This window comes from Penicillium rubens (genome assembly GCF_028828025.1).
Source record: "Penicillium rubens strain IBT 27055 chromosome Unknown utg000001l_segment0_segment0, whole genome shotgun sequence".
NCBI classification, from domain to species: domain Eukaryota; kingdom Fungi; phylum Ascomycota; class Eurotiomycetes; order Eurotiales; family Aspergillaceae; genus Penicillium; species Penicillium rubens.
Window position 1 is genome coordinate 5,786,123 of NW_026890599.1, and position 27,694 is coordinate 5,813,816.

Genomic DNA, 27,694 nt, shown 5'->3' on the forward strand with positions numbered 1-27,694 from the left:
CGAAGGAAGTCCTATAAAACTCACGATGCTGCCTCTCTTTTGTACCGGTGAAGGCTAAGCATAATGGCAATAACACCCTTCCAGTATTTGGCCGTGACGGCAGCCCTGCTGATTGTCTCAACCACCGCAACCCCAAAGAGTCCCCACGGGACCTTCGCAAACCCTTCTGCTCAAGTCCGGCCATTTTTCCGGTACTGGCTACCAGACGCTAGTGTTGACCCGACAGTCGTAGCCTCTGATATCCGGTCCGCTGCAGATGTTGGCGCTGGAGGAATCGAGTTCCTCCCTTATTACGGGTACGGAGGTGCGATTGGAGGAAACCCGCCCGGCTCGGATTGGGTGACATATGGGTTCGGCAGTGCACCGTTCCAGCATCTGTTGCAGGTAGCTCTGGAAGCTGCCAAGGAGAATAGCGTACTTGTGGATATTGCGCTAGGGCCAAACCAAGGGCAGGGGGTTCCTGCCTCTCCAGATGCTGATGGAATCCAATGGGATTTGGTGAGTGCAGTGCAACCTAACCTCCTAAGCTCTACCGCCTTTTATCGTCTAATTTTGTTCGTGGTAGGTTCCATTCGTCCAAAGATTACCAGTTAATCAAACACATGACCATATCCCAGGGTGGGGGGAAGGGGAACTGGTCGTCTGTGTACTTGCCTCTGCGGACAGTAAGACAAACGTGTCCATGACTGGTGACTCCTTCTCCTTAGACTCTACACCGCCGCAGAGCTCCTACCTCGAGTTGGTCTTAGACGAGACGTCCCTACAAGACGCAACACACAATGTGTCGTCAGACGGAATCTTAGCAATGCAGTCTTTCGGGTCATCACGCAATTTATACGTATTCTCCTTCTACCAGAAGAGGACCCTGCATAAAGCGCTCGAGGTGGAGTCTAACAGGACGGATACAGTCCTGGCCAATGGCTCGTTTGTGGTTGACCATTTCAGCAAGGAGGGAGCCAAGACAGTGATTGATTACTGGAACAATCACATCCTTACGGAGGACATACGCCAACTCCTGGAAGATGTGGGAAACTATGGTATGTTTCGTGAATCCATAGAACGAAGAAGACTTACTGATCATAATTCCTAGGCTGGGAGGACAGCATGGAATTCACATCCAACATATCATGGACACCGAAGTTGCCGGACGCGTTCCACGACAAGTTTGGATACTCACTCGCAAAATATCTCCCGCTCATCATGTTTGGTCAGAATAATATAATGGCTCAACCCAGAACCCCCGGTTTGGTGAAAGCAGTCTTCAAGGACAAGCAGACTTCCGACAAATATATTAACGACTATCGCTCTGTGCTGGCGGACGGGTATGGGAGTTATTTGACCGCGTTGCGAGAATGGCTAAACCAGGACCTTGGACTCGAATACTCAACGCAGGTCTCGTACAACCTAGCTTTGGACGCGTTGACGAACATACCATTGTTAGATACTCCGGAGTGCGAGAGCCTGCAGTGGAAAGACAACATCGACGGGTACCGGCAGTTCGCAGGTGCTGCATATCTAGCCGGGAGGAAAGTCGTATCGAACGAGATGGGGGCTGTTGAGACTCGGGCATACTCCCTGACAATACCAGAGCTGCTGCAAAGAGTGAACAAGGCTTTTGCTGGAGGTGTCAATAGGGTTATGCTACACGGACAGCCGTACAGTGGGGACTACTACGGCACTACCTGGCCGGGGAGCACGCCATTCCAGTATCTATTCGCCGGTATGCATTCCCCAAAGCAGCCTTCGTGGATGCATGGGTTTGATGAGGCCATGGGCTACATTTCCAGAGCGCAGTTCATACTTCGGCAGGGGATTCCTAAGTTTGATGTGGCTTTCGTCAACAAAGATTCCGCCACAGACCCTAATTGGGCTACAAAATACGGCCGGGATGATCTTGTCGACGCTGGTAAGCAGTGTTGCTGCAACTGTAAATCGTATCTTCGCTTCACTGACTAATACTCGTCTAGGTTATATATACACATATCTTTCACCTGATAACCTGGAACTCCCGGAAGCCTTTGTTGACAATGCCGTGTTGGCTTCGCAGGGTCCTGGTATCAAAGCAGTCGTTGTCACGCACGATGCCAACATAACTGTCTCAGGTATCCAGAGGTTGAAGGGCTACGCGGCTAAGGGATTACCCATTATTCTTTCCGGTGGGAGCGCACAGTATTACCCAATCTCCAATGATGGGGGAATCGATGCGTTCAAGGCAGGCCTTCAAGAACTAGCAAATTTAAAGGGTGTCCATACCACAGCGAGCGGAAATATCGCGAAAGCGCTCGCCTCGCATGGTGTCTCACCCCGTGTCAGAGTCCAAACCAACAGTACCTGGAATATGACATGGCGTGAGGACAAGGAAGCCCGAGTGGACTATGCCTTTGTTTTCAGTGATGGAGGTGGTTCTCAAGGCGAAATCACAACCACAACCGACAAGTTCCCTCATTTGTTTGACGCCTGGACTGGGCAACGCCAACCAGTGGTTCAGTATAACCGTCAGGCTGGTGACCTTGTCATTCCCCTGACGCTGAAAGCCAACCAAACAGCCATACTAGCATTCAGCGCTCAACCTTTGGATGGGATCTACACACCCCCTGTTCATGTCGAGTCTGCCCCGAACTCAGTTCTTGGATACCAAGTGGACTACAAGAGTGGAGCTGTCGCACAACTGGTTCACACTGCCAACGAGTCTTCTGACGAGTTGATACTGTCGGACAACTCGACTAGAACTGTTCCAGATACATCAGCCATCCCAGTCTCATTCCCGATCCGAAACTGGACACTCACGGCAGAGCGTTGGGAAGCTCCAGCAAACATGCTAAATGCCTCTACAATAGCTTCAATTCGCAACACAACGCACCATCTCCCCTCTTTGCTTTCATGGACGGAGATCCCCTCCCTCGTCAACGCCTCCGGAATCGGGTATTACAGTTCCCAATTCACTTGGCATCCGAACAAGCAGAACCAAATTGGAGCCTACATTACGTTTTCTAGTATCCTCCATGCAGTCCAAGTCTTCGTAAACGGGGAAAAGGTCGCACCTATCGATCCGACTACAGGAACTGCGGATATCGGACCTTATCTGCGGGATGGCGAGAATGAGCTGCTGGTTGTCGTCCCGACTACGATGTGGAACTACCTGAGGAGTATCTTCCCTGAGATCACTGAATCGGGCACGTCTCCGTTGTTAAGTAGCCCGACTTCCCCGATGAGATTTCGTGGTATGGTTCCTAATGGGTTGGTGGGTGAGGTTTATATTACCCCGTACATGTCGTTTGCTCTTGGTATATAAACTGGCATTAAAAATAGGAATTGATAACAGTTTGAACAAAAATACTGGAAACCGTTCCTCTACGTTTGTAGGAGTAGGTCCTTCAAGACACTATGGCTTGCAGAAAAAATCAGTTCAAGGAGATAAATCAGTATGTTCTTACGGAATATTAATGGACGGTGTAGTATAGAACATAGTATGTAATGTTGTCTTCCTTCTAGATGAGTATATCCTGTAAGACCAGATAGAGTGTCAATAGAAATACACAGATTGTCACGTTCCACTTGCGCCGCCTCCATACAAAGCAACGATAACCCCGACGACTCTAAGACCATCGTCTCCCAAATAGGAAATGGATACGAGTACTGGTGGGTCCTGCATCCCCGCTATTCCATTGGCTACGGTGATTAAACTAAACGGCACAGCCCCACATGGGTTGTGTCTATTTTGGTCCACATTTCACTTTATTGAATCAGGGACCTGCTACCCCGTACTCGCCTTGAAAGTGTAAAAAACTCTTATTGCATGGCGTGGCAAATTCACGGTGAATTATTTGCGGATCACTCTTTTCTAGCCTTATATATTAAATCTCCACCCTGTGGTCAAATATATTAGTTCCACCGATTTCAATTTGGACACATGATGAACTAGAGATTGATGCCGAATATTGACGAGATGGAAGTCGACAGTACTAGCACCGCTAAATTATTGCTATCCGATAGCCAGGTTAGCACCTCGAGTCATGATAATAACAATTTCATGAAATTCATCACTGATGCCTGTTGCAGATGACTGTTCCCAACAACACGGCCGAGACTATTCCCAAGGCCTCATGGCAAGAAAAGGCCCATGCCTTCATTCGGTGGATGTGTACACCATTGGGAGCTTGCATTACAATTTACGGTCTGAATGTGGTCGCATGGGGTGGGATGCTTTTCCTGTTGATGTGCAATGCAGCGCCCGCAATGTGTCATCCAAGTTGCGATAGCCTCGATTCATCGCGCCGCATTTGGATTGAGATCGATTCCCAAATCTTGAATGCCTTATTCTGCGTTACTGGATTTGGATTAGCACCGTGGCGTATCCGTGACCTTTACCAATGGTTCTTCTGGCGATTGGGCTGGTCGGGAGCTAGCCGACGGAAAGGGTTCACCCGCCTGGCGGAGATTCATAAGAACTGGTTCCTAAAAGCTCAAGAGCTCAGTGTGCTTCCTATCAACACGCAGGAGAATTATCCAGCGGCTGAACAGGCTACGCCCACCCCGTTGTGGAAAATGGATGTTGTGGTGTGGGGTAATATCCTCAATACAGTCTTTCAGATTTGCTTGGCTGTTTGCATGTGGGCAATGAATCGGTTTGACCGGCCGAGTTGGACAACTGGTCTCTTTGTCGGCCTTGCTTGTGTTGTTGCTGGTGTTGCTGGGATTGTGATGTGGTTGGAGAAGAAGCGCGTGAAGAAAGCTAGCGAGCACCCCGGTGCTCTTCTTTTGATCCCTCGGGCTACGGAACCAATTATACCAGGGGGAAAGAGCGGCGATTATACCTCTATAAAGCCGAATTTATGAGAGCATTGAAAGGATTCTTTGAGTATCGTGTCTTTTAGTTGACTTGGTACAATTTGACGCTTGCAATGAAAAATTACTTCAATGGCGACTGTGCGTACTTTCTCTTATAGGGAGCCAGATATTATAGTATCTACCTGCACTTTCGCAGGTCTACGCTTTGGAAATTCTTCTTCCTCAAACGACTATAATATATTGAGCAGTAGAATTGTCGATATCCAGTAATTAAGTCTATTCATGTATCCGATGAGCGAAGGGATCGGTCAAACGAGTGCAGAATTTCACGCCGCTCTTCATCAGTCATCTGCATACTTCTTGCTTCATAATACCCATCCTTTAGCCGTGCCTTCACAATGGCCTTGCGACTTTGTGTACGGAACGCCGCCTCAATACTTTTACTAATTCCTTGAAAAGGATAAGCCACTAGTCCGAGCCCGGCTTATCGTACGGCACAGTTAGCTTGGTCCGTAGCTGAATTGGGATAATTGCTTACCGGAGGGGACCTTTGTTGCAAGCCCAGCAGTGCCCTTCGCAAACCCCTTGACTGCACCTAAAGCACCCTCCTCCTTTGCCCCATTGACAGGTTGTGTAAAGAGACCGGTGAAGCCATCAGTCATGCCATCCACGAAATTCCTGCCACCAACAATCGCACCGGATTTCCAATCCTGAACCCCGCCGTAGTCCTTGGGCGTTTCCCCATACAGCCGAGGAACCTGCCGGAAGCCTTCTGCAGTGGCATGGGGAATGTCAACTATCACCCCTTTGAAGTATGATCCGGTGAATTTGCCAAAGCCTTTCATCGTCGCGCCTAGCATGCTGCCTGCGACCAATAACCCATTTCTGCTTTCCTCGGGTTGAATTTCGGACCCAGGTCCAACGGATGGCGTCCGACTATTATGCGAATTTGCTCCATCTGTAGCAGAGATTCTTGTTGACGATGATTCCCGTGAAACCGAGCTGCCTGGGAGCGCAGGGGCTTGCAAGCCCCTGGCTGATGTGTTGGGAGAACGACCGCGTTTGTATTCCTTGTATGGGTTGTAAATCATGTCAGCGGTCGAGCCGAGCATACTTGACCCGGTCTTGGTAGCTGCAGCCAACATTCCAGTTATAGGATCCCAGCGGCGATGTTCAATAATGATTGGATTGGCGAGGTGACTGATGGAGCATGAGAGTCATTAGTTAGTAAGTTCACATACTGGCTCGAGTTAGGGTACGAACAATTGAAGACGTTTTTCCTCTATCTTTTGGTGTTCAATCAAGATCTGCACGGCTGCATTCGATAGGGTCACGCTGTTTTTGCCTTTTTTATATCTCCAGACTGCAACCTGGTTGGGCATTAAACTGCATCTCATTTTGTCCACGGGGAGATTCCGATGGAATGATTCCACGGCTGCTGTTACACCTGATTCGGTCTGCATCTTGATGGCCAACTTACGTGCGGCTTCTGTTGCCTCTGGAGTGAGGCAAAATTGGATAGCAGCTGTCAGTGTCTGAAAGTTGAGAGATGGAAATGGAATAGGTTTAGGTCCAGCGCCGGCTCTAGCAACCATGTTGCCCCAGAAGGGTTGGCTAGGAGAATCAGTGCTTGCAGTCTCGCAGCTCAAAGACGGGTCCATTAAAGGATTGATAACTCACTCGCCGAAAAAAGGCACGATAGTAGTTGGTCGTCCATTTAGGAGACCACAAGCGGTAGTTCCTGCGCCCCCATGATGAACTACTGCAGCGACATGTTGAAAGAGCCACTCATGTGGACAGTCGCCAATATAATAGATATTGGGGTTTGGGCTTCCGACTAGCCCACTCCAACCCTTTGAAATGATTGCACGTACACCTGCCCTTACCACCGCAATGACAACGGTGTCTATTAGCTTTTGAGGGTCATCAACCACAATACTGCCGAAGCCTATATAGACAGGAGGGGGGCCAGCTTGCAGGAACTCCCTTAGCTCTGAGGGTGGGGAATAGGATGGGGGATCTCTAAAGAAAAATCCGCAGACATCTAACCGATTTAGCTTTCATCATTGCAACAGGGAACTAGAGTGATGACATACCAATGTGACCCGGCCAGTCCCGTGGTTTCGGCACAAGGGCAGGAGACCAACAATATGTATAGGGTATCTTCAACGTCTCGGCGAGGGATGGCCCTTCTGTTGCGGGAACAGGCTCCAAGTCTATTGAAACCCGCCATCGATTGATCACATCTCCGAGCCTAAATTAACCATGTCAGTCTCCTAAGCCCTATTCCCCATAGGTAAACTTACCCTTGCCATGTCAACCACTCAACAACTCCATAAGAAACCCAATTTGCAGTCCGAGGATCCATAGAAGACGGATTTAGATTGGCGAGCGGATGTGGAAACGCCTTGGTACTGCTCCATGGCATTGTAAACATCAAATGGACTGGAACGCCTAGAGCCTGCGCACAGTGAACGTGCGCAAAGCTAGGAGGATTGGCAATGATGGCATCTGCAACAAATGGCTGGTTTGTGACTGGGTCATCTTCAATGCAGGATCTCCAGCACCCATCGAGCATTGTCGCTACCATAGCCTGTTTTCTTTGCACCTCCCCTGCGCGGAGTGTCTTCATTTGCGGAATCAAACCGGGATTCTTGACCATAAATGCCATCAACTCGGCAGGATCTCCGCCGACGGGAAAGAACTCTAATCCTGACTCGTGTACGAAGTCTGCGAAGACATCATGTGTGGCAATTCGGACCCGATGACCATGCTTTTGTAACGCATTCCCGAGCGCGATGAAAGGTTGTACGTCTCCACGACTCCCCACGATCTGAATGACAATGCTGAGATCAAATTCGCATGACGTTTCTTGCTTGGTAGGGTCAATATAGTCGGGAGGTGGATTGTGGATGTCTTCTTGCTGCAAGTCGATGACTTTGGCGAGGGTTCTCGCAATCTTAGACTCCAGGTTCACATCAATTCGGCCGTCGCCTATAACGAGTATCAGAACCGCCCGACAGATCATTATCCTCGTCGCTCGACCTACCTTGGACGTTCCCCGATTCTGCCACGAGTCCACCGTCGGCAACCAACGAATATGGTGGAGGGGCCGACCCCTCCTCTTGTTCTTCACCAATTCCAGCGTGTGTGGAGGCTCCCATGTTTCGAACTTGATGAGAAATCTTGAAGTTAACCTTGGAAAAATCTGGGAAAGCTGAGCCTCTAATAGCAAATAAGAGATAGGCTAGCCTCGTACTCGTACCCTTCGGCAGGTTGGGATTGGTGGATCCCAATTGAAACTTCAATATTGGTCCGTGCGGGATGACTAGCGCCCTATTGGATCTCCACTCGTACAAGGCTATCCATGGATGAGATGGCAAGGATGGTAAGGATGACGTATTTGAGGATGAGTAAATAAAAGGGGCCCGAAGGCCTAACTGATGCTCATTGGATGGTGATGCTGGTTAAGAGAATGCTAGGAAGTGGGTGCTCTTTTTGCATACCTCACTCCACTATACCGTCTTTATCACCGCCTCCCAACTCCACGATAACCGGTTCAATCACTCAGGTTTTGACCCAACGCCAGGGATCGGGACTTCAGAGGATATACTTGGATCAAAGAATTCCCCAGGTTCTTTCCAGCGTTCCCAACAACTAGTGGGCATCGGGCCTAACACGTCAATATGCTGGGAACCCATCTCATCGTCTGTAACATATTTATTACGGAATAATGCCTTGATGCCCAATATCTCCCAAATCGCCGCTGCCAGACTCTAGATATTAACCGGATATGAGAGAGGGGCCTGCGGTTTGAATCTGGCTTCTGGAGGAATGATATGTTCGTACGGTCGTAGGGTAAAGCTCGCACCCCTGGTTCCGATCAGAAGCATGAGCGCCTGCTTTTTCGCTAAGCTTGTCCGGATGTATGTGACTTGTCAATCGCAGAATTTGCTTTGACTGGGCGAAATCCATCTTCACTTTCAGCTAAATTTTGGTTTACATTATACACCTTGGCCGGATGGTTTCTCCTATAGTATTGATCTATGATTCCGTTGGTTTCTGGCTTTAAAAAGCTGCTTCTCGTCGTTCCTGTTACGGGTTGTGACGCTCAAACTCTCAGGTCCGTATCGATGATGAAAAACACCATGTCAATTGGCAACATGATCCTCAAACCAAACAGCAGCCGGTCAGGATAAACCAGCAAAACTCTGGCAGCCCTCGTATGTATTCGAAAGCTAGCCCGGCCATACCAATGAGGACTACTACTGCTGGCAGCAGATTGCAAAAGAAATACAGCACCAATACAGCACCAATACGCAAAATATGCATTTAACTTAGTATCTACATTGGATTTTTCAAATTCCTTCACTTGTACACTGAATAGTTACCCAAGAGAAAGCTTCACCCAGTTCTAAGCCGTTGACCCTCCAATGGTTATAGTGAGGAGTGTGGGGTTGGGATCAGAGAGAAGCCCAGAGGCATTTGGCGCGTCATCAGCTGTCACGTCATCATAAGCAAAGGCATAGCCCTTCCCTCGGCTCTCATGCTGATGGACAAACTTGCTGTAATAATTTGTCGGTGATACCGTGTAGTAATGAGTTGAGGCGAGCCTCGGTTGTACATTACCACCTCCGAGCAAAAGTGTTGATCGGTTGATTGCAGCACATAGACGTGGCACAACAGCCTGATGAACAGCATTGTCGCTGGCCTCGAGTTCAAATGGGCCACTATTGCAGCCAAAGATATCGCTGGCCACTGGCTGCGGGTATCCTCGATTGTCTCCAGCGCACGTCAAGATACCACTTGACACTGTACAGTTTACGAGGCCAGCTGATGCCTGCGTATCAACGGTGAGAGGTGCGTCCTCGTATGTAGACCACGCCTGAGAGATATAGTTGGTCCAGTAGGAATCGAAGGCAGTCGGGTAAAGGGCCATGTAGTTGTAAGGAGAAATCACGCGGAGAATATTGCCTTTGTTGTTGGTCATGCAGAGCTCTTTCCAGGGCTGGCCATCTAAAGATGATTGTACCGCCAGAGCATTGCATATGGATGATAAAGCATTCTTAACCACGCCGGGGGTGGTTTGCGTGCCCCCACTGCCCTGAATCTCGATACCAAGGGGGAGACCGACAAAGTCAACATAGCTTAGATTGACTGTGATTCCGCTAGAGTCCGTTGTGAGCTCGACGAATCCCCAGTTGGCGGCTGCACTGGGATCATTTGGATTAACCGCAGAGGGCTCGACAAGGGATAGAATGCCAACGCCAACTACCTCCGTAAAGAAGGTTAGGTCACCATCTGCGACCCAAATTCGACCTGAGGACACATGGGTCGGGAGGGTAATAGGAGTAGCTGTTCCATAAGCGCCAATAGGGATAGCGATATCTTCCTTGATTTTTTGAGGCCCGGTGGCATCGCTGCTTTCGGCTGGTCTGTACCAAGTCCCATTAGGAGTGAGTAAGACAAGGTTCCTGTTGGGATCGAGTCCAGTAACGTATACTTTGATATTGTTACTGTTGATATTGTTGTACACTGAGACGGAGAGCTGTTCGAATGTAGCGGTTGACAGATGGCCAGGATCAGCAGACTCCTTGGTGGAAATTGTCTCATTGACAGTATCTCGAGATGTGGTGAGAAGGTCATTCGCATCACCAGGATGAACAATGATAGGAACGGCCAAAGCATAACAAGTGAATGCAGCAGTTATTGTGGCCGCAAGGACTGAGAATGTACGCATCGTAATAGATGACTCTGACGATTATAAGAAATAATCTCTTCGGAAGAGAAACAGAGGTTTTAATGTTGAGTAAAGCAAGGTCTGCATACCGAACTAACGTAGTAAGAAGCAACAGGTCCGAGAAGTTCAACTTGATTCACAAATAGATAACATGTAGAGTCCTTAGAGTGGATGCTGGGGCTGTTTTATGATAGCCGAGAGACGTCTATTATATTAACTACCGAGTTCCAGTGAAGAACGTCGGGACAATGCATACCAGATCCGCGCTTCCCATCTGGCACATTTCTTGAACACTGGCCTAAGATAATAGCTCGTAGAAGTATGCACTAAATGAATAAAGGGGACCGAAAAGAAAACAAAATAGCACGTTAATAACATCAATGATATTTTCTAGCTTCCTCTTTTTCAATCAATTTCGTGTTTACAGAATAGTAGTTTGGTATTTCAGTGTTTCTCTTTTTCCAACACTGAAGTGAACCTTGAGGGTGGGGTAATAATGTAATCAAAGCCAATTGAACCTGTTAAAGACGGAGACAAAATATCTATGTAGACATATGTTTCAGTAGACATATGGCCTTCTCGTTGTGCCTGGAATGGGAAGAATGAAGGGTTACAAAGTTTTGAATATGAGGCCGGCCTTTTTAATGGGCATGTAAAATGGAAATTCAAGCTGCCGCAGTATATAACTTAGATGGTGGTAAAGTAATACGAGCGGTGAGTCGTAAGGTCGTAATTATGCAATAGAACAAGGATACTGTATGCCCTGCTCCTACAAATGGCTACGACAAATGGCTACGCGCAACAAGAGCGGAGGTAAACTCGGCCTAGGAATGTAACTCATTGCAACACCCCTGCGCATATTCGGTGATCAATTTCCAACACATTCATTTGAGAACTCCGGTCTTCCTACGTAGATCAGGAATTCATACCTTCTGAGCTGATTTAAGCAGTGCTAAACTTGTTATATTCCAATTATTCTTCCCATATTTCACTTCTAACCGGTATATCCAGTTCGGTTGATATACGTTTGCTCTGCGCGTGTCTGGCATCGAGGGTGACGCAACATCTCCCTTTGGACTGCCTATATATGGTGTTTCTTTCCGTTATTTTACCTGGACAGCGCTGTAAGGGAGCGTGTTCATCTAAGGTTCAAGGGGAAACGAATGTCGAGCAAGACAACATGTATCTATTATCAATCATTATGTGTAGAAATCCTAACTACCTAGATAATCCCCCTTTTATTCGTCTTACTCTATCGTATAAATTTTATTTCCAACCATATCCACCGCGGTCAAGCCTCATGCCAGTCCCGTAGTCATTAATCTTCGACAGTTTGCAAGGCCTTGTGTTTATTATTGAGGACATTTCTAGCCCGCCAATCGCTACTGTAAGCCTTGCCCTGTTTCATTCCCCCGATTTTTACCATCGAGTTTGCTTTGAGAAGTTGTGTACCTTCTTAGCTTGTTTTACGATGTATACAATTTCTAAATCATACGCTGGCTTTTATGCTTTACGTCTTCATGAGTCATTAGTAAACTGCACTTTCTGGAGTAGTTATATTATGATGCCCGGTATTCAAGTTTAGGGTCGTGGTTCGAGTTATCGGATGGTCAAAAGCCGCCTTTGCCAGAAGTCTTCCTGTGGAGAACATAAATTGGGTATCCCGAGATATAGAAGATGTGCCCCGGTTGCGAAATCATCCGCAGGCATCTTCAGATAGCGGAAACATTCAACTTACGGTCGTTCAACGGAAAAGAATGGATTCGCTAACAGTACATATTACACGCAGTAAGAAGGACGTGTGCCCTACAGAAGATTTCTACCCCGCAATATCTCCCTGGCTGTACCTACCCTCCAATACCATTGGACTTAAGGCGTGCGGCTGAACATCAATCAGGGAATGTAAACGTTCCAACCGGACACTATGAACTTTCCTTGAAAATATAAAAGTAGCCAATTAAAACGGCGTAGGAGCCTTTTAAAATGCGACAATGTTGTGCCTGCAAGGCTAGAGATTTCATAGAGTTACGATACTGATGATAAGCGGATAGAGAAAGCACAGTATGTATTAGGTGGACGAAAAGAGGAGAGAGAGAGAGAGAGATGGCAGGCAGACAATCTAGCTCTATCATAAATGTGATGCTAAGGCATCTAACAAGATTCAACCCTGAAGCTTCGCGACATTTGCTTACTGAGGGAGCTTCTTGTGGGCACGGATGGCCCTATTGACAAGTTCAAGGATCGCGACAATGGAAGGTGACTTAGGTTGTTTCATCGTTCAAATGAAAGGGTATATACTCGCCTACTAATGGAGACTCAACTCGCTGATCCCGGATTATGCGGTATCGTATAACATTATTTAAGAAATTAGGATCTACTTGGCGGTCAGAAGATAGCCGCAAGCCTAAGTAGGCGGGGGGATTACATTGGCGTCGTCAAGGTCATATATACTTGATCTGCTGTCTTCTTGATACGCTGTAGTTGGCTTCTTGGATGGGACGTTTGCGACGAAACTCCAAGTAATGGCAGGTGGTGTTTGGGAACGATTTTCTTCCGACTATACCATTTAATGGATTTTGATGAGATATTGTGGTTGTTTTTCGCCAGCCAGCATACCAATTCCTTATGCGCCTCGGCTAGAAACAAGGCACGATTGGCACATCGAAAGTTATGCCTTGCAGCCTTAAGCAGTTGGCGATCGGACGCAGCGAGGTTGGAATAATCGCAAAGATATTTTCGAAAGGTACTTCTGTCGATTCTATTGCGTCCAAGGTGGTTTGCGGTTGTATCGATAGTGACTCCAACACTATCCAGTACTTCAACTTCGGTGATGGTTTCTTCAGACATATCGAAGTCGGATTTCAGGATATATATTTTCAGGTTCAGGTGAAACAGCGCATTGTTTAGTATGATAATGAGATACTAAAGATATCATGAAGATAGCTTAATCCAAACCGTTCTTGCGTTTATATTTGCGGTTTCTTGATTTCCGCATGGTCAGTGGCTCTTTCGCCCGACGTTATAATTGATAGTGTGACATTAACTCGTTGCATCTTCATCGATGCACCGGTGACAGCCTTGTATGTGCGGTTTAAAATTACCTCACCGTTTTGTTGACGATCCAAGCCAGATCAGAGTGTACATTAAACAACCGAGGTCAATTATATCTCGTGACCATCCGAGCGCTCCATGTCTTATTGGTTCCCATGAGCTCACCAGTGACACTCACTTTTATTTTGGGACAAGTATACGACAAGCCCCGTCATCAAGGAAATGCGAGGGCTACGCAGAGAGCTATTGCAAAATCAATTCAACACTGCAAAGATCTTTTTTGTTCAATACATTATAGCAGGGGTTCGCATCGGTAGCCGGTTAGTGAAGGTGCTAGTGTACCCATTTTACAAGTGTCACAAGCTTTCCCGTCCATCTCCTACATTGCAAACCAAGAAGTTGACCTCGTTAATTTGTAAAATGACCGCGGTTATAAATGCCAGTTTGGTATTCGCGAGGCGATTCAAGGTCCTCACCATCAGAACAACTATTCAGAACCGGAAAGGAAGTAACGCGTCCGTGCTGGTTCGTTATTGATGAACCCGGATTTGTTAAAGCTCGAAGCAAAGGTCGAAGGGTTATTAGGCTACTGGCAGCTATCCCTAAACTGGCTTCTACGTTCGACCATATCGAAATCTGTGTTGTTTCGTCTGCTAAATTAGACCGAAGTGGTATGTGGACGATGTGAATCAACTCACAAAGGAAGTCTGGTCTGCCTGCGTAATGCAAAAATGGGATACGGACTATGACAGCCACGCTAGCTCTGCTCATCATCAGCATAAGCTCTAGGATAAGAGGGAAATTGGAGTATACGAACATATAAGCAAGTCCCAAAATTGTCGACAAGACGAATTTCGTTCCACGCTTCATCTGAAGCCTCCAGACCATGAAAATAGGTAAGGAGCCAATGGTGAAATCGCATGCTGCTGCCACCCCACTATACATATAGACGATACCCAGAAGAATATTTATGTCAAGGCAGCGGCCTTTCGTTGATGATCGATTCCAATAGTGCGCGACTGGGCGACATTGGAAGATTGTGAAGAAAAGAAAGACGATTCCCACCGCCGTCGAAATCACCATAATACCGTAAAGAACCCATAAATGGATGCGCTGGATCGTAAGACGAAGGAGGGTGGTGGCAATAGATAGTCTGGTAATGGTGCAAGTAAATACGTAAAATATCTGTCCTAGCCACCAACACTATCGACCACAGTAGTCAGCAAGCTCTACTTATCAGAAGATGCGTGTGTCATGAACACCAACCAGCAAACCACGGCGAACATCGTCCGGTCTATGACTTAAATACGCCGGCGCCTTTCCCATCCCGTACAGGGCGCCCACGATTCCACATACAGCGAATACTATATTAAAGATCTTCGCGTATTTTAGTTTGACCTCTCCGTAATTAGAAGACACTTTTCCGTTGAGACTTACTGCCGCTGCTACCAACAACACATCATCGGATCCAAACGACTTCACAATTTTCAGTCGGACAAAACACCGGAGACAAACAGTGATTAGCGAAAAGCCCAACAAAATAGCAGTGGTGATAATGATGGCGTTGCTGCCTCCATTTGCCATGGCGTTGAGGACACGCCGTGCCTTATAACATGGACTGGGTGTCGCTAAACGTTAGCGGCATTGAAAAGCTTAGTTGAATTGTTGTGTAAGAAAAGAAGCATTGACGTCATCATTGACTTGCAATGGAGGTGGTGGGAATTTAAGCGTGAAGGAACTGGTATGAGGATGTCGGTAAACTCTTTCCATCTGTGGCTGGGATCATCTTTCTAGACAGAATAAGCCAGAATAAAATGTAGCTAGTCTGATCCGATTCGTGGATATTCCTATGGAGGACATCTGGGATTTGGCTCCGGTGTTCATTGATAAAGGCCCGTCTACTAAAGTCGTGGCGGGTAAGATATTTACATTATACTCTATGACCCCTACTGTGAAGATGGAAATGCTTCCAGAAATAAGGGTGATTGATCAATAAGCTTAGAATGTTGGACCGACAAAACATCTGTGTCGAGGAGATGCCAAGGGTTAATTGTATTCGGCAAATGTACGAAATGCCGCGGGGAAACTCTCGTATTGAGCCAAGTATGTGTAAGGGGTAAGTGGCTACTGAAAACTAAGTTCACAGAAACTATGCAGCACTACTTCCTACACGTGCGATAGCTACCCCAAAACCCAGGTGCACTTATCCTAGGTATGAAATGAGCATGTCTGCTTGCAAGAATGTTATGATACGCCAGAAATGTCTGAATATGGGGTCGAGAACATCCATACACATGTTGGCAACTTCCGAGCCTGTCCAGACCTTACGCCATTGCTATATTCACTTGTACCGTCGCCACATCTGAGCGGGGTTTCTAAAACATCATTTGTATATGCAGTAGAAGGGATCATGCACAAACACGACAGCGTTACCGAGGATTCAGATGTAAAGGTAAATTCTTCCCTCACATATCCATCCAGTCCCCATTATTCGGAAGCGATTCACACCCCCGGCCCCTCAGCCAAAATTTAAGTCTTCGGCTACCAAGTTCATTGATTAATTGTATACAAGTCTCTGCCCCGTTCATTGTTATCTATAGTAAGTTCAAGCCCTAAAGCTTCGACCACTCATTCGATCCACCCGCGAAGCAGTCAGCACGTGCACAAGCTATAGGCGGAAGCTTGAATGCCACTTTCATGTTCTGGACACAGAATGTGTTCTCTTGTTAATTGACTCGATGCTAGGATAGAAAATACACTTAGTAGATGTAAGTATCCTACTTCCCATATTATCTCCGACTGCTAATCTTACATATATAAATGGTCCATCTATTGATTGCTTTTGTATTGTCGTCTTCCTGGATAGTGGAACCCACCTAGTGACTGCGGTGAAGTACCATATTGAAAGAGCAAATAGTGACGAGGTTTCCTCTCAATAGCACCGCAAATTTCAATGTCAATCGCTTCTATCGGATTAATAGCCTACAAGCTCCGAAGGTCCTGACTACGCTTCGAAGTTCGCAAGGATGATATTGGGCAGAATTGGGCTCGTTGGACGCTCCAAAAGACGAATAATCTTTCGGAGCACGGTAAATAGATCTTCCGTTTCCCGCAAGCTCGGCAAAGTGGGCAGGTTATAACTTGATAAGATCTACTGGATGAAGCAGATCATAAAGGCTGTACAATAAGGTATTGGACACAGAGCTATGTATGTGATACAGAGGAAGGAAGTAGATCAGACTACATATATGGGGAAGAAGAAGTCACGTGACATAGGGAGAGTTCATCATAACTATGGTAATTTCTTTGTACCGATGATTCGTCCTCTAGATTACATTAGTTACTGTTATGGTAGACAGGCGGATGTCTGTTTGTCAGGCTTCAGTTGTTTTCTAACTAACTAAATAACTAGTAGTATAACCCAGTCAGAGAACGCAACCTTATTCTCTCTCTCTCTCTCTCTCTCTCTCTCTCTTTCTCTCTTTCTTCCCCCCTCCTCCCCCCACTCTGGCCTCTGCCAGATCAACTGATTTCGCGGAGAATACCTATCGCAAAATTCACATCGCCCAGGTGAAAAGTAGAGGACGGAAGAAGAAAGAGAGACAATGCGGGAGTCTCTGGTGCTCTGCAATGGTGTCGGACATGTGCTCACCAAGGACTCCTCATGAACAAGCCTAGCTGTGTTTGGCCCGTGCCAGGTGCCTTAAAATCTGGGGTATAAGCTAGGCTGGCCAAACACAATACCAACTTGCTCCGCCCCACGGCCTGTACCCAGACCGGCATCTCGACGACGGCAAGCCCCTTGACTTCTCGTCGTAGTTTTCAGGCGGTCGTTGGAGACGCCCCCGATGGAGTTTGCTAGCCGCAAGCGCCGTCGGTTGGGTTCAGCTTCGGTGTGCCGAAGAAAGAAAAATTCAAGTCTCGCGGAACAGCTCTTACCAGCTTACAGAATCCTCACCTGGCATGAACGGGTATCTAAAGACCTTCATGTCTGCGGCCCCGATTCTAGGGACTCGTCTGTCTTTCATCAACCGTCTGACAAAAAACCGATTCTGAGCTGCCGCGGCACAGTGATCAGAATGCGAGCTCTCGACGATAGGCTCCTCTCCGCCATAAGCCCGACACTGGCATCTTGGAACATCCGCACGGCTGGCGATTCTCCTCGCATTCCTACCGCTACCAAGGAGCCCTGGGACCGCTTGAACCTCGAGACTCCGATTCTTCCAAGGACTTCCAACCTCTGAATCGGAGGTGGGGAGCTCGAAGGGGCGCTGCAGCTTGGTATCAATGTGCGGATTTTGAAGCATCATCAAAACCCCATGTCTCTTCTCCACTCATTTATGTCTTGTCTCCGTTCTATTTCCCTGATTATGCCGTTTTTGAGAGATACTTGCCGCTGGATGCCTCGCTGACATGGATGCACAGGATGCCTGCTCTAACCGGTGCTGTTACTCTGCTTATACCACGAGCTATTGGCAGTTCCGTTTCTGCTGCAACACGAAGCTGACCTTGGTATTGTGGCGAAACCACAAGGCCGACGTAGGCATGTCACTGTTCGAACAGGCAGCCATTGTAAAGTCTTTAGCGTCCGAAACAATATCGAATACAGTGGTTGTGGGACCTCCTGAACCAGCCCCAGATCCTGAGCAAATCCTCTACCGTTAATCAACGCTCATGTGATGATCGCTTTCGGAAGGATGGCCGGAGTGTCTACTACGACTACGAGCGAACTAGCACTCCTACGAGGATATCCCCCCACGAAGCTTCGTTTCAGATAGCACTGCTACACTCCAACTAGGTTTCAACCGTGCTCGTTTAACAGCGGAGCGTGGTTTATTGCATGAGCTTGGGACGGCACTTCACAAAAGGCAATGGCCGTCACTTTGATCGTAGTCTGTGCTGATCGGGTCATGCTGTTGTGTACCAACACTTTCCACTATATCTCTGATCTGGCAGAAAGAGATAACAGAATGAATTCGTTTTGTGAACCATGGACATTTTTAGAGCCCAGCTCATTTGCAAAGTTTGGAGCTCAAAAGTTGAAGTTTCTTCATGATCGCCCGTATACGAGGCCAAGAGTAAACCATGCGTCTTGGCATAGGGCTTTCTGCCTTGTTTAGGTGTAGCGCGCGAGCCCACGTAACTCTATAATTGAATATCCGGCCGCTTCGTCCCGAGCACCTGGACAATCTCCTTATGCAGCTCCATGACTGTGCCAGTTACCGTAAGCACAGTGCAGCAAATCAGCAGTCAGGGTCGGCTACATTTGGCTCTCCAGCTATATATGGTCTAGTATATTAGAATACTATTAAAACATATAGGTAGTAATGTATTAAACACATTAATTGTTCAAACTGCACAGCCAGAGGTTGTTTGGAACTAAGGTACACAAATGGATCTATTAATCTCTTTAAAGTGGATCCCACAGCTGCTTCATGTCATTCGATACTAAATTATGCAATTGTACCCCAGATCGGTAGAGAAGTAGAGTATATTATGCCGGCACCAACTCCGTGTGGCTGAAGCCAGTGTCCTGAGATTTAAAAACTTCCCGAAAACGATGTCGCTTTCTCGTCATACCTGAGCTGCCCCCTAATTCGGGCTCGTCTGGAGCCGATTGTGCCGTTCTATAAAGGTCTGGAGTCAGCGAATTTCTTGGCGGCCAGAAATTTCTTCTGCTAGTGGGGACCGATCAGGACCCTCTCCATCCCAAAAGGTGTTTCCATGCCAAACGACCCCTGACACTAGTAACTACGGCGAGAACCGAGCGTATTCTATTCAGAATGGCCGAGAATAGGTCTTTCGATGGCTAAGATTACCCCAATATCCATACTATTGCTAGAAACAGATCGATCATCTCCACTCAGGGGCCTCCATTCAGCCTAGCTAGTGGTTATTGGCGAAGAATCCATAATAGCCGAGAGCTGATCTAGCGGCTATCGCTCAAGGCCCAATGATGGGTTTGTAGAATGTTTACACACACTATACCATACACGTGGGAGGACTCCACGCTACACATTCGGGACATTCACACAGAAGTCAAAGCAAAACCTGCCGCTGCCCGACGTGGAAGAGTTTGCTCTTCCAGTAACTTTCACGTTAATCACAGAACTTGTTCATCGCCGGGATGAAAATTAACTTATGCTTTTTCGCTGTTTTGGCTCCGTTGGTATTGGAGGTTGACGCCGCAGCCTTAAATGGGACTGTCTTTCCTTCGTGCGCGGTACGTAACGTGCCTGGAGAAGGGGTTGTCTGTTACTGAAGAATGTGTACTAGGTCACCTGTGACAACGAATTGTTCTCCGATTGCTCACTGGGCAACAATACGACATGCTTCTGTGCCAGCCGCTCCCGTCCAACCGAACTGTTGGATTGTGCTTCAAGTAGTTGCACGACTAAGGAATTTTTTAGTAAGTCTCACTAATGTTTGACCTAATATATCTAGCTCACCTATTCTAGCTACGAAAAGGCTGTATGAACAAGAATGTGATATCACACCACTCGAAGGCCCTCCACTGGTTAGCGGCTCAACTTTACTTCCTCTTATTCTCGCCTCGTTTTTCTTCGTTGCGAGAATTGTTGCTAAGGGCATCGGTCTTGCTGGCGGATGGGGATGGGATGATTATACAATCATTACTTCATATGTGAGTGCCCTTTCGATGTTCCCCTATATTATATTAATGTTTAACGGGCTCGTAGGTCCTAGGAGTCGCTATATATGTCCTCCATATCTATAGTAAGCCTGCACTATATATACTCTATTTTACAAGAGCTGACAGCATAGTGATTCGCAGCGGCTTTGGCCGAAATATCTGGGACATCGACTTCGCTGCTATCACTAAGTTCTACCAAGTTCGGCTCCCACTCCTTGACTCAACCTAAGCTAACTAGCGCAGTATTTCCAAAGTCTTGCCGTGATATATAAGATTCAAATATCCCTCGCTAAGATCTCCGTATGCCTCTTCCTACTCCGTATCTTCCAATCGAGGACATTCCTTTATCTTGCATACACGCTTATCGGTATTAACGCCGCCATCGGTATTATATGGGCTTTGGTGGACTCATTCCGCTGTCTGCCCATCCGACTAGCATGGACTGGATGGACGAATGAGGAACCTGGGCAATGCATCAATTTCATCAACTCAACTCTCGTCAACTGTCTAGTGAATATCTTTGTCGACTCTCTTATGATCGTGCTACCGGTGTACGAAGTGACCAAGTTGCAGTTGCCCCGACGGAAGAAGCTAATTGTGGCATTGATGTTTATCGTGGGCGCTGTGTATGCAATCCCTGGCCCGTTTTCTGTATCATTATGACGTGCTTACCAATATCAGTCTAACGATCATCGCTATAATCCGAGTTGTCGTCTTCTGGAACAACCGCTGGGGCGTCAACCAGACTCTCGGCCTATACCCGCTCGTCCACTGGTCCGTCATCGAAACCCAAATCGCCATCATGTGCGCTTGTCTGCCTGCATTCAGAGCTCTCCTTGGCCGAGTATTCCCCGGATTGCTGGGAGGTTCGTCTCGAACCTACGCATCTCCCGCGGTAGACTACTATCACAAGCAGACCGGGACGAATGGCAATATCAATAAGTCTGTTAGCTACTCTGTGAATTACGCTTCCCGGTCAGAGACAAATAGTGATATCGAGTTAGTTGCCACGGGTGCAAAATCTGATCAGTGAGGTCCTGGGTCTTCACAGAGACTGGCGAAGTGACCTTGTTGGCTTTGCTACTATTTGGCGCGACCATATCCCTGGCTACTGCTGCTTGATGCAGAGTTACGAGATGGCTAATAAGGTTCAACGGGGCGGGCAGTAATACGATTCTGGCTCGTATATATGTATCTTTGGATGAATAGACATACGTGTTCTATTTTCCAATACCGTGGTTCATAAATCATAGTCCCAGGAAGTGATTCTGTGTAGACCGCCATATGCGCCTTAGTCTAATATCAAAGAACATCGAAAGATGATTACGAGGTTTGGCATCGAGCATTTTGTGGAGAAAGTGCCACGTCATAACTAGAGAGTCGTTCGTCCAAGCTCTCACTGGGATGAAGAAAGTTGACTACCACACCTGCCTCAAAGGGGTGAAATCTTTCAATGGAATCCATAACCGGGACCAAGGGAAGAGGAATATGGGGCGTGCATACTGATTATGATCTTGGCCTGTTGATTCAAGGAACAGCTTAAAGCCGAGTTGTCCACCAAGTGCTTTGGGTTCGGCACAAGGCATTTTGCCAGTTGTATGGGTTCTTCATCACATACGTCAGTCAACTAATTAGTTCTTATTCTTATGAGACCTTTGATACGTCGCTGTTACCGCACCACAAATCAGTGGCAGTCGCCAGCTGCCTAAGTGGTCGATGCGTAAAATAATGGATGTTCCTTTGAACTGTATGGTGCTGTACTAGCATAACTTGCCAAGATTTTCCTCTTCCGGCCGGATAAAATGCGAGATTGGCATGCCATGAGGCGACATTGCGGCCTCTCTTTACACGACCGTACTAGATCGCCGAATCCTTGGCATCGGAAGAACCGTTTCTTTTGATCTCACATTTTTGCACTCTCCTAATGTACCGTTGACCGATCAATAGACCATTGTTCAGCATCCTCCCTGCTGCCTCTAATAAGTCGAGCCAGATGCATATCAACGCGAACGTTCCTAGTTCTTTGTCTCTTTTCTTCAGCTCGGCTATATCTGCGACCCGTAATCCGCGGTCTGTGAGGTCGTACTCATTTGCGATCTTCTCAATAGCTTTGTGGCCCTATTTTCAAGGTTTGACCTAAGGTCAGGATATACCTAGGTAGTAAGCGGCTATTCCGAAACGTGGCTTTACTAGGCTTGTGTCGTTGCCTAGCTTGGTATAGTCTATCGCCCAACCCGGGTTTGGGTCGAGATATCGAACCCTGACCCGGACCCAACCCTGGACCCAGGCTGGAGCCTATTAGCCTATTAGGGCCCTAGCAAAACCCAACTTTACATAAAACCAAACTCTTAGCTTTTATAAAGTGGTTACTACTATGTTACTACTATGTTATTACTGGGTTATCATTGGGGCTTATTAGGTTTTACTATAATATCACTAGATTATTACTACTATAACTCCCCGTGTAAGATTAGTAGAAACAATTAAATAAAAGGGGCATCTTTAGTAGAGGGCTCGTAGTGTAAATTTATGGGTAAATAAACGGTATCTGAAAAGCACGGGACTAGAAGTTTTAGATTTCATTAAAGCTTAACTATTGCTACTAGGAATCCTATTCCTCCCATATATATTTTACCCTACGACCTTACTAGTTACTAGTCGCAGGGTGGCTCAAAAACTGGTAAGAAATACGACTATAATAAACCGGTAACATACTAGTAATTGCGTCTTCAATGCTAGAAAATACCAGAACCAGTTACCCTGCGATCCTGCGAGCGCAGCGGCCCTTCTGGAGGCCGTTCTGCAAGTGGTGTGTGGCAGTCTCTACTCGACGAGTTTCTGATGACGGGCGATATGACTCGCCAAACTCGCTGAGAAGTACATGCGCATCGTGCAGGTTGAAGTCGTCAGCATCCATGGTAAGATACATGGGGATTACCGCCTTGGTAGGAACACTTGGTGGGAGTGGCTTTCCGTCTCGACGCGTAATCGGAACAGTCTCTGGTTCTCTATATTCCTCGTAAAACTGTTCGACGGAGAGATGATTGAAGCTGGACGGAAGCTTGGCCAAGATATTGCGGTGGATATCTGTGACAAAATATTAGCCGGAAAGATCCATAAACAAAGGATAGCAACATACCTCCATGGACGTATCCGTATAAATGCATATGGGAAATACCCATCGTCAGGCCCCCAACTAATCCCTTACGACATCAAGGGGAAACAAATAGCTAAACATCGCCTCTCCCAGATTGCATCGCGCACGAGCCATCGTTTAGCATGGATGAACCCTGTTAGGCCCCTGAATTTCGAATTCATCTAGTGGAGGTGGGATCGTATCGTGACCGGGATGTACGGATAGGGCAAAGAGGGCACGGAGAGACTTCATCTCTTGGGAGAGAGAATTCACAACGCCAACCTTAACGGCGACATGGACTTCTTTCTGCCTGTCTTGCGCAAGCCAAATGGTTGAGTAACCCCTGACGCCCAGCTTGTCCATAATGGTAGCAGTCATGCAGCACATCACAAATCACGATTGGATGGTAGCCTTGGGGCTTGTATTTTTCAAGATTTTCAGCGCTATCGATCCAATTGTACCCAAAGGAATAATTTGTGCATTACCTGTGCAGCGTGATGTTGCCGTGATGGTGAAGCTCGACCGGGGATGCGAACCAAGCTTAAGCTTCCAAGGGCGCCAGGCGGATGGCAATGAAGCTGAGTGCTGAAGGTACGAAAAGGGGTTGAGGGGAGTCATTATTCTGAAATACCGCACCATGATAATAACAGAATAACAGGGGCTAATTATAGTAGTTGTAGGTTCAGAATTAGCGGTTCTGTTGTAGCGCCGACTATTCGTGCCGATCCGTGCCAGCCTTTACCCACAACGGGAGACCAGCGGCTACTCCGCTGTTGTCCACCAAGGATAACCCTGATACTCCTCCAGTGAAGTCCCGGGTTTTGTGCTTCTAGCGTACGATCTGTATAAGCATTCCTGTAATAGAATCTCGCTATACTTTATTCAGCGATCACAATTCCTATTGTTTGTTGGGGGAGCGTAACATCGCCACCTGCACGTAGTCGGGGAATGGAGAAAAAGTATCAACCACCCGGAACCCATTTTTCTCATACAACGGCTTCCCTGCCGGAGATGCAGACAGATAAACTTCCAAGCCCTCAGCATCAGCGCGCGTGAGACCCCATTTGAGGAGCTTCGAGCCCAGTCCCTTGCCCTGGTAAGAATCGTGAACACCCAGCATATCCAGATCTATAAGTCCCGGTTAGTGCTCGAATACAAAACACATAAAGCAGACCCGATGACTTTATAAGCAAGAGTCAAGAAAAAAGCCAAGAAAAAGAACATACAATAATGAGGCCTCTCCCCCATCCACTTCTCATGACGCGCACCCATACCATTGAAAAACCGATCGCAAAGGTCCTTATCACTACTCGGAGGCCAAACAATCTGTTCCTCGTTTCGACGGCGATCTGCAGGAGCGACGGGAAGCTTCCATTTGGCGAATGCGACAATCCGGCCATCCTCCGACCCCTCCGTCACCTTGAGGAATACATCGTGGGTCTCGCCTGCAATTGAGCGCGCGATGCTCGTGGTGAAATATTTTTCCCACCACTCCGTCACATCCGGCTTTTTCGGGAACATGGTGGTGTCCAAATCACTATGGAAGCTGCCATAGAAGACTTCCGTGAGTTCGCGCGCGTCGGCGGGAGACGCGGGGTGGATCTCCAGTGACATTTTGGGGCCTGGATTGAAATTTGTGCGTGACAATCGGACAACAAGATTTGACACCTAATGGAGTACGTTGTGCATCGAATTGGAATTTTTGGATGGAGATTGAAGTTCGGAGATTTGGGTTGTGTCATCCCGAGTGGCGGTGGGGAAGGCTTTAAAGTGGATTTCTTACCAGGACAGATCTACGAAGACATAATTTTACCGATATTAGGGATAAGCTGCTTATCCTGACTAGTTGAAAATGTTCCTATGTCGTAGTTCTATGGGACTTAAAAGGCCTTAAAGTTTGGCGCGACGCATTCGGGCCTATATATGCTGCACAACACACTATCTTGGCGCATACCAACCGCATTTTGCTGTACTTTTGATCATCTCAAGTTTGGAACCCTAGTATATGTTCTCAGCAATGGAGACATTTCATCTTTTTTATATCCAGGTCACACTCCAGCGAGGAGACTTTGCGTTCACGCTGTTCGATGAACTCTCGAGCATTGTTCCGCTGGTTCTGGTAGCTCTGCAAACGATCCGAAAGTCACTCGGGAGTATGTCGGCAGTGACTACAGCGACGACGGTGAATACCATCCATAACGAGACATGCGTTATGGGGTAGTTGAAGGTCTTATCGACGGTTGTTGAGTCTAGAACTGTGCGCAAGCCGAGGATATTCAGGCACTCAGGCACTCAGGCAGAAAGTGTCATCCTCAGGCCACCAAGTCATGAACTTGGTAACTACCTGGGTATATGCAAAGGTATTGGTGATAATAATCATATCACAGTATTCCTTTACTGTTGATGGACTCATCCTTCACCCTAGGAAATCTTTTCCGCTTATTATGAAAGAACATCCCCACACTACCGCAGGGCACTAATTCAACCTGCTGTCAGACCATATTTAAGCAAACTGTCGCCATACCACGCCATCTCGCATAAATCACCGCCGTCTCCCAGAAAGTGCGACCAGTCCCAATAAGAAGCCGCCATCAGACCCGTCCATAAAGAAGTGTTACCCTTTGAGATGCCGAGCTGCCTCTTTAAGCCACCGAGGCGGAGAAGTTCGATAAGACAACCGTTGCCCGCGGCTTGTGAGAGTTCCAACTAAAAACCCCCCAAATATCTGTTTGACCAGCACACACCTTAAAAACTATTCCCTTGAAACCATGGGTGACGCGCCATTTTCACCGGAGCATGTGCTCGTTATTTTCTACCCGACCATGCCAGAAGAACTGACGGAGATGATCCGACACAAATACCCGGATGCCGAGGTCACTATTTACCACTCTCAGGGAGATGCCCCTGTTCCTCCTAGTAGGTGACCCTTAAAGCTTTGAGGTCATGGAAGCTAAAATCCCGCGCAGAAGTATATCAAAGGGCCACCATCCTCGCCACTTTCAGCGACCTTCCAGATCTCGTGGACTCGAAGAAGTAAGCATCCATCTCATTTGATTTAAATATCCATTAACCATTGTTAAAGCCTTAAACTAATCCATACCTTCTCCGCTGGCGTGGATCATCTTTTGCAGCATCCAATTTTGCAGGAATCTGACATCCCCATCACGACAAGCTCGGGTATCCACGGTCCTCCCATTGCAGAATGGACCGTAATGAACTGGCTAGTATCGTCCCGAAAATATGTCAACAGCTACGAATCACAGAAGTCCCATCTATGGGATAAGGCTGCGTACAAGGCAGGCATTCATGACCAAGTGGGCAAGAAAGTAGGTATTCTAGGATACGGGAGTATCGGACGCCAAAGTACGTTTCATCCGTGGTCGCTCGATATCCACAAGCTGCAAATTCCACAACAACGAAAACACCACGTTAACCACCGACAGTTGCTTGCGTGTCGCACGCATTGGGTATGACCGTCCACGCATACACTGCTACTCCACGCCCAACGCCTGAATCCCGCCGTGACAGCGGCTACATCGTTCCCGGAACCGGAGACCCAGACGGCTCAATTCCGGCATCCTGGTACCACGGAACAGATCGGGAATCCATCCGTTCTTTTTTGGCTACCGGGCTCGATCATCTTGTGGTCTCACTCCCTCTTACTCCACAAACAACCCATCTCCTCGGCGGAGAGGAATTCGCCATTCTCTCTAACCACTCTCATCACCATTCGAGCAAGCCTTACGTGACGAACATCTCTCGCGGCAAAGTTATCGATCAGAAGGCATTGGTCCATGCACTGAATTCTGGAGTCTTGGGTGGTGCCGCACTTGATGTCACAGACCCTGAACCTCTTCCTAAGGATGATCCTCTCTGGGAGGCATCCAATGTCCAAATCAGCCCACATGTCAGTTCTCTTGGGGTGGAGTATTCCCCGCGCTCCCTGGATATCCTCGAAGTAAACCTGGGGCGCATCGCTCGGGGTGAGCCATTGATCAACTCTTACATACGGGGCAAAGGGTATTAGCATTTGCGCATATAGGTATCGGTTGCATTAATACCATAAATCTGGGAGATCGTTCCTATCGATTCTCCGTCATCCATTTCTGTCATTATTTCGCTCTATACTGTAGTTGTCTCTTCTTGCCTTGTTTTCATTTGCTCCCGTGAATAGATACATTCCTCTTTCATGGGTATAGCAATTATCTGAGGGTGTTTTTGCTTTTTACCATGCAGGCAGAAAAAGCACAAATTAAAAATATTCCAGATAATCCAAAGCCGAATCCTGGAGATTCAAGATAGATCATTATCTTATATATCAATATAC

General features: G+C 47.3%; 11 protein-coding genes across 11 annotated transcripts; 7 read left to right on the forward strand and 4 right to left on the reverse strand.

The window, feature by feature from the left end:
- Nucleotides 1-63: 63 nt before the first annotated feature.
- Nucleotides 64-3,292, forward strand: N7525_002221 (uncharacterized protein; the record flags this gene model as incomplete). The annotated part of the gene is made up of 4 exons (XM_061212225.1): nucleotides 64-498; nucleotides 566-1,037; nucleotides 1,091-1,906; nucleotides 1,968-3,292. The coding sequence occupies 4 exons, from the start codon at nucleotides 64-66 to the stop codon at nucleotides 3,290-3,292; spliced, it is 3,048 nt and encodes a 1,015-aa protein (XP_061071451.1).
- A 654-nt stretch (nucleotides 3,293-3,946) lies between these two features.
- Nucleotides 3,947-4,836, forward strand: N7525_002222 (DUF2985 domain-containing protein; the record flags this gene model as incomplete). Its single annotated transcript, XM_002557086.1, has 2 exons — nucleotides 3,947-3,997; nucleotides 4,060-4,836. The coding sequence occupies 2 exons, from the start codon at nucleotides 3,947-3,949 to the stop codon at nucleotides 4,834-4,836; spliced, it is 828 nt and encodes a 275-aa protein (XP_002557132.1).
- Nucleotides 4,837-5,068: 232 nt separating this feature from the next.
- On the reverse strand, nucleotides 5,069-7,952 carry N7525_002223 (putative sterol glucosyltransferase; the record flags this gene model as incomplete). The annotated part of the gene is made up of 7 exons (XM_002557085.2): nucleotides 5,069-5,271; nucleotides 5,327-5,988; nucleotides 6,052-6,402; nucleotides 6,469-6,832; nucleotides 6,885-7,042; nucleotides 7,095-7,782; nucleotides 7,838-7,952. 7 exons carry the CDS (start codon nucleotides 7,950-7,952, stop codon nucleotides 5,069-5,071), a joined length of 2,541 nt encoding a protein of 846 aa, XP_002557131.2.
- Nucleotides 7,953-9,202: 1,250 nt separating this feature from the next.
- N7525_002224 (glycoside hydrolase family 64 protein) lies at nucleotides 9,203-10,528 on the reverse strand (the record flags this gene model as incomplete). Its single annotated transcript, XM_002557084.1, has 1 exon — nucleotides 9,203-10,528. One exon carries the CDS (start codon nucleotides 10,526-10,528, stop codon nucleotides 9,203-9,205), a length of 1,326 nt encoding a protein of 441 aa, XP_002557130.1.
- A 6,899-nt stretch (nucleotides 10,529-17,427) lies between these two features.
- Nucleotides 17,428-17,823, forward strand: N7525_002225 (uncharacterized protein; the record flags this gene model as incomplete). Its single annotated transcript, XM_061212226.1, has 1 exon — nucleotides 17,428-17,823. The coding sequence occupies one exon, from the start codon at nucleotides 17,428-17,430 to the stop codon at nucleotides 17,821-17,823; it is 396 nt and encodes a 131-aa protein (XP_061071452.1).
- A 1,883-nt stretch (nucleotides 17,824-19,706) lies between these two features.
- Nucleotides 19,707-21,264, forward strand: N7525_002226 (CFEM domain-containing protein; the record flags this gene model as incomplete). The annotated part of the gene is made up of 7 exons (XM_002557079.1): nucleotides 19,707-19,802; nucleotides 19,856-19,988; nucleotides 20,038-20,222; nucleotides 20,278-20,314; nucleotides 20,363-20,430; nucleotides 20,475-20,857; nucleotides 20,913-21,264. 7 exons carry the CDS (start codon nucleotides 19,707-19,709, stop codon nucleotides 21,262-21,264), a joined length of 1,254 nt encoding a protein of 417 aa, XP_002557125.1.
- Nucleotides 21,265-22,986: 1,722 nt separating this feature from the next.
- On the reverse strand, nucleotides 22,987-23,413 carry N7525_002227 (uncharacterized protein; the record flags this gene model as incomplete). The annotated part of the gene is made up of 2 exons (XM_061212227.1): nucleotides 22,987-23,318; nucleotides 23,371-23,413. 2 exons carry the CDS (start codon nucleotides 23,411-23,413, stop codon nucleotides 22,987-22,989), a joined length of 375 nt encoding a protein of 124 aa, XP_061071453.1.
- A 318-nt stretch (nucleotides 23,414-23,731) lies between these two features.
- N7525_002228 (uncharacterized protein) lies at nucleotides 23,732-23,956 on the forward strand (the record flags this gene model as incomplete). Its single annotated transcript, XM_061212228.1, has 1 exon — nucleotides 23,732-23,956. One exon carries the CDS (start codon nucleotides 23,732-23,734, stop codon nucleotides 23,954-23,956), a length of 225 nt encoding a protein of 74 aa, XP_061071454.1.
- Nucleotides 23,957-24,265: 309 nt separating this feature from the next.
- Nucleotides 24,266-24,981, reverse strand: N7525_002229 (uncharacterized protein; the record flags this gene model as incomplete). Its single annotated transcript, XM_002557077.2, has 2 exons — nucleotides 24,266-24,495; nucleotides 24,594-24,981. 2 exons carry the CDS (start codon nucleotides 24,979-24,981, stop codon nucleotides 24,266-24,268), a joined length of 618 nt encoding a protein of 205 aa, XP_002557123.2.
- Nucleotides 24,982-25,384: 403 nt separating this feature from the next.
- N7525_002230 (uncharacterized protein) lies at nucleotides 25,385-25,588 on the forward strand (the record flags this gene model as incomplete). Its single annotated transcript, XM_061212229.1, has 1 exon — nucleotides 25,385-25,588. One exon carries the CDS (start codon nucleotides 25,385-25,387, stop codon nucleotides 25,586-25,588), a length of 204 nt encoding a protein of 67 aa, XP_061071455.1.
- Nucleotides 25,589-26,135: 547 nt separating this feature from the next.
- N7525_002231 (D-isomer specific 2-hydroxyacid dehydrogenase family protein) lies at nucleotides 26,136-27,394 on the forward strand (the record flags this gene model as incomplete). The annotated part of the gene is made up of 4 exons (XM_002557076.1): nucleotides 26,136-26,283; nucleotides 26,334-26,400; nucleotides 26,450-26,730; nucleotides 26,811-27,394. 4 exons carry the CDS (start codon nucleotides 26,136-26,138, stop codon nucleotides 27,392-27,394), a joined length of 1,080 nt encoding a protein of 359 aa, XP_002557122.1.
- Nucleotides 27,395-27,694: the final 300 nt, after the last annotated feature.